The sequence below is a fragment of the Nicotiana attenuata genome, chromosome 1, assembly GCF_001879085.1.
Source record: "Nicotiana attenuata strain UT chromosome 1, NIATTr2, whole genome shotgun sequence".
NCBI lineage: Eukaryota > Viridiplantae > Streptophyta > Magnoliopsida > Solanales > Solanaceae > Nicotiana > Nicotiana attenuata.
This window is the reverse complement of record NC_031989.1, coordinates 85,510,075-85,517,543: the sequence shown is the minus strand read 5'-3', so window position 1 is coordinate 85,517,543 and position 7,469 is coordinate 85,510,075. Positions and strand designations below refer to the sequence as shown.

Here is a 7,469-nt window from a genome sequence, read left to right as displayed (position 1 = left end):
TCACACTCTGATTGATGTTTTCTATGATGAAAACGAGAGGGAAGCAAATTCAGAAGGCAGTGATAAAAGCACAAGCAAGTCATCCAACTAAAAGAATCTTGCATGTGCAGGGCGGCTCAATAAGTTTGGTGGCCTAAAGCCAAACTTTAATGGGAGGCCCTTTTAAAAGAATCATATATATTTTTAGTTAGAAGTAGATTTTTCTAGCTTTTTGAGAATAAAATTACTTAAAATTTTTCGCATAAACCATTTAATCTCTCATGTGCAGTATGATCTTAAGTAATAGAACATGATTCAAGAAGTTGATAACTTTGTATTAAAAGAATTTTTTGATTTTTCAATATACTTGTTGCAATGATAAAGGCATGAGGAAAAAAATAGAGTTTAAAAGTGTATTACATATTTTCTAATGATTAATGTAATCCTTTTTTTATATAAAATATTTTACTTTTCTACTTTGAAATACTTAATATTTTCTTAAAAAGATTTGGGGCCTCACGAGAAGAGTTGTGGTGGGATGGATAGCATATCTCCTTCTTTAATCGGAAGTATTCGGTTTCATTATTTGGAATGAAAAAAAAACCCTTATTAGGAATAGTTCCCACTTTAATGGACTTTACACGGTACGAATTTGAATTAATCAATGCCCCAAATTAAATATCGAATATCAAATAAAAATTGGGGCCCCCAAAATTTTGGGGCCTAAAGCCACTGCTTTAGTGGCTTTACCCTCTGCCCGCCCTTGTGCATGTGATCACTATGGTAAGACATCGCATATCAAACAGTACTTTCTAGTTGAAACATAAAAATAATAATATGGCAACAACGAGGACCATCTTGGTATTGTTGTTCAACATTTCTTTTTACCCCTATGACACGCCTTTTTAGTCACAGAAATGTAATGACATATTTAAGATCATAAATTTTAAAATCCTCTATTGTTATCTTTAACTCTGTGCCCTATAAAATAGTGTTACGTAAAGTGAAACAGGGGGAATATCAATTTAGAATGCAATGAGACTATGGGTGTGTTTGGTATAACGGAAAATGTTTTCCAAGAAAATGTTTTCTTGGAAAACAAGTAGTAATCTTATTCATTTTCCGGTATTTGGTACGCAAATTAAGGAAAATAACTTCTCAAGAGTATTCATAAATAATGTAGATACAATAAATATGAAGCCATAAACTTTCGAACCAACAACCTTTATAAAAAAAAATTTGCGGGGGGGAGGGAGGGAGTGTCTGGGGGTGAGTGGTGCAGAAAAACGAAAAAACAGAAAACAGATAATTGAAAATACAAAAATAAAAAAAATAAGAAAAAGTAAAAAAATAAAAAATTTGCTAGGGGTTTGGGGGGGGGTACGTAGGGTGGGTGGTGACGAAAATCTGAAAAAAAGCCTTTTTGGAGAGAGGGGACGGGACAGGTGGGGTAGGGGAGAGAAGGGGGAGGGGCTTGGGGTTAGATGTGAGGGTAGGTGGAGTTTTTGGAAAATGTTTTCCTAAATTTTTCTATGTAAGTCATTTTCCTCCAATTTCAGGAAAATATGATATCTAGGAAAATATTTTCCAAACTATTTTGTGCAACTAAACAGTGAAAAACGGAAAAATGTTTTCCATCATACCAAACACACCCTATAGCTGGTCGTTGATACTAGTGCTTTATAACATGTCTATGCCAAGGAAAGATCGGAATTTCCTTTCGTTAATTCGTTATTACTTTGATTGAGCAAATGCTACTTCATGTTCCATTTTCAAAAACCAGCCCATATCCAGAAGAAAGGTTATAATACTTACAGGTAAACATCGGACAAAATTTCTCCAACTAGGTGACTGATCTACATCCAGATAAGGAACTCAGTGAAGGAAAGAGAACCTTAATTCCTGCAAAAGAAACTTATGAACCATTTAGGAACGTCAGACGCCTGTATCAATCAATTTCCAACATCTACTTATCTCTGCCAAAACAAACGACAAACAATGATGTAATGTATCTCATATAGCTAAAACTTAATACAGATTGGAGACAAATGAACCAGCATAACAAATAGTAAAAGAACTGAATTTATACCATGTTAACTAAGGAAAACCAGTAAAAACTAACAAAGAAATTGTCTCTAAGACTATAATCATGTAAGCGGAAAAGTAAAGCATATAAAAGGGTGCTTTAGAAAGAAGTTATGAAAACAAAGATTTAATCAGTCAATTCAGTTATTGTACACATTATATCCTAAGGGTAGACAAGACTTCATAAATCAAAAATAAAAGGTCTTATAATCTAAGAAAAATCATCCTCTACAAAGATTAGGCTAAAATATTGCATGATGCAAGCAAAATCCATCAGTTTTTAGGAGTCAACAAAAATGCAGTCAACAATCCAAGGATAAAATCAAAATAAATCAATAAATCGAAGCAAGCTTTGTGACGCTTCTTCAAATACAAAATATTAAATATCTACAAAAGTTAACATAGATTGGAGAATTCTCAGGCACATTTTTAATTGTTCAAGGAATTCAACAAACTATAAAACAGGGGAGTAAGCTGTTCTATACGAAGATCATCTATTTAAGAAATCTGTAACCATCAATCAGCCAAGATAGTCAACTGTCATGGGCTAGTGTGATAATAAAGAAGATATTTATGTGAAGATTAGCTTAATCATACTAAAATCATAGAATGTGAATGACATAGATGATTAACATATAGTGAGTATACAGAGCGTCCCCTTTTCCTGATGGCTTGAAGTCAAGCTTTACACAACACTACACATGCAAATGGCTGTCTAAGTGATGCATATTGGAACTTCCAGAGCGTTCAGAGAAATACTTTAAAAGTAGATAACTTGTGAAAAGGAGTTATATCAACCCAAATAAATTTTGCTAGTTTGAGTAATAAAACTACCAAAGCTTCACTTTCCAAATATTACATACAACAAAAATATACCAGCATGACATGCAGAGGCGAATGCAGCCTTTTGGTTATGGGTTAATCTCAACTCAAAACTTTCGACATGGAGTATAATTATATATGTAAAAACCTACTAAAATATCAACAAGTTTAGATCTGAACCCATAATTTTAACAGTACAACGAGTTCAGTGCAAGGTTAAACCCATTAAGTTTAAATCCTGAATCCACCTTTGATGACATGTTCACTCCTTGATTGTCCTTCATTTCAGAGGTTCTAGGAGAGGATGTAGTTCCAGCATGACATGAAAGTTTTAAAGTTCAGTGACAATCGGCTAGACCAAAGTGACGACATACATTAAAGAAGGTTTAAGCTTGCATGACTCTTGACACTCAAAACGCTCTTTCAATTTGTTTCCCGTGTCGTCAGCCCAAGACACAGCAACATCTCAAAGTTTTTAACCAGAGTTTCATCCCATGCAAAGGTGTCATCTAGGTTAAACCCATCTTCTGAATAGCATTCTAATATAGCATCTTCACCACCTTTTTGAGAAGACAGTAGTTTAAAGAGACAACAAATTATTTACCAGCATCGAAAAGCTTGGGCTCGAATAAGATAGAATGGATATAGGAGACTCACAACCAATCACAAATAGGTTGGGATTGAGGTATAGTTGATTGCCATAATGTAATTCGAGGAAGACGACAACTTGTGTCTCTGACCTGGCATAAACAGCCTCTTTCCTTCCAGGACTCCCATTTCATAATTAGTCCAGATCACTGCTTGTCCTCTTTCAAATTTACCAATTATGTGGAGTTCCTCTCAATAATTTTTCTACACGACTAAGATGCACCAGAAATTATCAGCTTCTCTCTCCTCTCTCCTCTCTCTCTCTCCTCCCTCTACAACGGTCAGCTCCCTTCCCCCCACNTCTCTCTCTCTCTCTCTCTCCCCTCTTCTCTTCTCTTCTCTTCTCTTCTCTTCTCTTCCCCTCTCTCTCTCCCTTCTCCCCTCTCTCACGTCCCCCACCGGTAAGCCCACCCAGCCCTCTGCCCCCCCCCCCCTAACTCCCCTGTATTTGACGTCATCCCCCCCCCCCTCCCCATTTTTTGTATAGATTTCTATTCCCCATTCTCCCTTTCACCCTCCTCCTTCCTTATCCACCTCCTCATCACCCCTCACCCCACCCCCCTTCCCTGTTATTTTCAGGCAGCCAAAAATTATCTCCCATGACATCCTTTTCAGTGTTTTCCAATTATGCAAAAATGTTAGATTACCAGAATACCAGTATAACTCTCTTCCCAATGGTCAAAGCACTAGTTCCTCTAAAGTGTGCCTCAGCCTGATCGCATCATCAAAAAAGAAAGAACTCATTTTCCTCCACCATAGCTCATTCTTTTTACTGGAATGTAGCAGTGACTCGGATCTGAATCACTCCTCTTTTATTGGCATAAACCACCAGAACACCGTCGCCAGATCCTTCAAATGTTGTCCTCTGAAGAACCACCAAGCGGCTGCACCCAACTACTACCAGGAAGTTTCTTTATTCCTTTCGCTTTCATCGCCGATCTTAGGCTGTTGGCATCATTGCAATTAAAAAGAAAAGACAAACTGGAAGCAAGTACATAGTTTGATCCGAGTTCAGGCTCTATTTTGAGCAGAATATCTCTTATATTTTCGTTTGGACAAGGAATACGACCATGATGCTTACAAGCACTAATGAAACTCCTCAGTATCACAGAATTGGGCTCTATAGGCATGCTCTTTATAAGATCATAAGCTTCTTCTAATTCTCCAGCACGTCCAAACATGTCCACCATGCATCCATAGTGTTCCATAGTTGGCCTGATGTTATAAATACTTACCATTTTATGAAAATATTTACGGCCCACATCAACAAGTCCTTTATGACTACAAGCACATAGAATCGCAGAAAATGACAAGCTGTCAGGTCTAAAGCCAGCTTCTTCCATGCTGGTAAACAAGGATACAGCTTCTTCTCCATGGCCATTATCGGCAAGGCCAGAAATCATGATGGTCCAGGTCTGCAGATTTTTATCAGCCATTGAATTGAAGATGTGGAAAGCCTGCTCTATATGCCCGCATTTTGCATACATTCCTAGGAGGGCTGTTTCCAGTTCAACATGTAGTTCAATACCACTGGTGACAATGTGCGAGTGAATACATCTACCTAATCTGATATTCAGGACATGAGTACATGCTCCAAGCAAGCTGACCAAAGTGATGGAATTTGGCTGTTCTTTTGCTAGCTTCATGCTTTGGAACAGGAGCAGAGCATCTGAAGGCAAGTTACTGGGACATCCAGGAAAAAACTGACTATTATGACTTTGAAAAGCAGGACATAAAGCAAATACCTCATTTTAAAAGTTAAACAGGAAAAGAAAGCAGCAAGACAGTCATATTATCAGATATTCAACATCAAGGAGATGGAAAAGTAGCAAATATTCATTCACATGCCAAAAGAAAGGGGTTGAGAAAAGGATACAGAAAACCATTAAATTGGTCCACTATATGATTCTGGAAAAAACCTCTATTTCAACTTCTATTACTTCTATAAAAGCAGAATTGGTCCACATTTGTTCAAGAGAACCATAAATACTTTGTGCAACAAATTGCTGAATGATGGAAACAAGATTACATTATTCATGGAAACTGACACCTCTTATGCATCAGCAGTCAGACCTAGCAAAACAAGTTTAGCCCTTACTTGAAACACTCGAAAATTTACCCAAAGCTTGTATTTCAGTCTTGTGTTCTCCCACATTACAACGATCATCTCACTTTGATTAATTACTAAAACTGTTTATTGCATCAGCATTTAACTCTTTGGGTACTACCAAATACCTTCCACAAATATCTATAGCAGCGACACATCGTCTTGACATACTTTCAGGGGTATCCAGAAAACATAACTAGAAGCCTGACTCCAGAGTTATATATTCATATATTTAGGAGGAGAAAGAAGAAATATCTGAAAATAAATAAATACATAACACAACAAAAAGCCCGAGTCAAAAGCAATATGGAGAAAAAATTTCTTACCACAGTATGTAGAAGAAATATTTTGAGTAAGAGAAATAAGAACAAACTGAAATCTAAGAATAAAATAAACACATACCGTCTAAGTTTCATTTTATATGACAATGCTTGAGTCAAACAGGGTTTATAAGAAAGAAGAGAGTTTATAATAAAGAAAAGAGTTTATCACAAACCCAGTATGTTGTTGTTGTTGTTGTATATCCTAAACATCTAGTTGTGTTCAACATGCCATAACAATCCTATGTGAGAATTAGAGGCAGATCAAGGATTTGAATTTTATGGGTTTTGGATTCTAGTACAGCAACCTCAATTGCCGGTAGGATACTGAATTTAATTTTGCATATATTTAATGAATTTGGAAGGGGAGCCTTGGCGAAACTGGTAAAGTAGCTGCCATGTGACTAGGAGGTCACGGGTTAAGCCGTGGAAACAGTCTCTTGCAGAAATGCAAGGTAAGGCTGCGTACAATAGACCCTTGTGGTCCGGCCCTTCCCCGGACCCCGCACATAGCGAGAGCTTAGTGCACCGAGCTGCCCTTTATATATTTAATGAATTTCTTAACACATATACAGGGTTATGGGCCCAAGCTACTGGTTTTGCCACCTGTATCTTAAAGCCTATCTCCGCCCTTAGAGAGCATGTCATTAAGGACAAACTAAAAATTATTAAGATTAAGAATTTCCTAATACAGTAAGGTGTCTACGAAGATTGAGGCAATAACATATCATATAAAATGGAACTGAGGAAGTAACAGATCTTACTGAAAAAGAATATCGCATACCAATGAACATAAGCGGCTATCATAGAACTCCAAGAAACTATATCCGTCTCAAGCATTTCATCAAACACTCGTCGTGCAAACCCGACCACACCAAACGCTGCATACATTCTCAAAAGGGTATTGTTCACATGTATATCCAAACTGAAACCGGACTTGAAAGCAATTGAATGCAACGACCCACCAGTTCCAATCATCAAACAATGCCCACAAGATTTTAGTACAACAGGTAATGTGAATTTATCTGGTTTTAATCCCATTTTCTGAAGCTGGTTAAAGAGCTTCACGGACTCAATTTTCGTGGAGCTTTTTGAATATACTCTCATCAGTGTGTTCCAAGCGAAGATTGGTGGAGTAATTGGAGAATTATCGAAGATTGTGCGAGAGAATTGGAGAGATATTGAAGATGAGAAGGATATGAATTGGGAAAGACGATATTCGTCGTGATCAAGAGCTATTTTGATTATGAGAGAATGAAGTTGGAGAAGATGGAGAGTCGTTTTGGACCGTTGGAAAAGTGCCTCAATTTGGTGGGAAATCATTTCTAAGCATTATAGTTGATGTAGAGTGCTCTAATTGCAAATTATTTAAAGGGAGGAAGATTTACGGGAGAAATTAAAAATAGCCAGATTTACCACTGGTCGTTGAAAAATAGCTAAGTTTCAAAAGTCATCGAAATTTAGCCACTTTAAATTTGAGCGAAAATACTGCTCCATGATCCATTAGT

General features: G+C 37.0%; 1 protein-coding gene across 1 annotated transcript; it reads right to left on the bottom strand.

Annotated features, from left to right (window-relative positions):
• Positions 4,094-7,281, bottom strand: LOC109241604 (pentatricopeptide repeat-containing protein At2g36730-like). Its single transcript, XM_019408371.1, has 2 exons — positions 6,746-7,281; positions 4,094-5,217 (listed from the first exon to the last, which is right to left on the bottom strand). The coding sequence occupies exons 1-2, from the start codon at positions 7,066-7,068 to the stop codon at positions 4,386-4,388; spliced, it is 1,155 nt and encodes a 384-aa protein (XP_019263916.1). The 5' UTR covers positions 7,069-7,281; the 3' UTR covers positions 4,094-4,385.

Excerpts from the sequence above, each read along its gene's own strand:
- LOC109241604 (XM_019408371.1), bottom strand. The coding sequence starts at position 7,068 with ATGAGAGTATATTCAAAAAGCTCCACGAAAATTGAGTCCGTGAAGCTC. Across the intron at positions 5,218-6,745 it reads ATAGCCGCTTATGTTCATTG|TAACTTGCCTTCAGATGCTC; the intron begins GTATGCGATATT and ends TGGATGTCCCAG.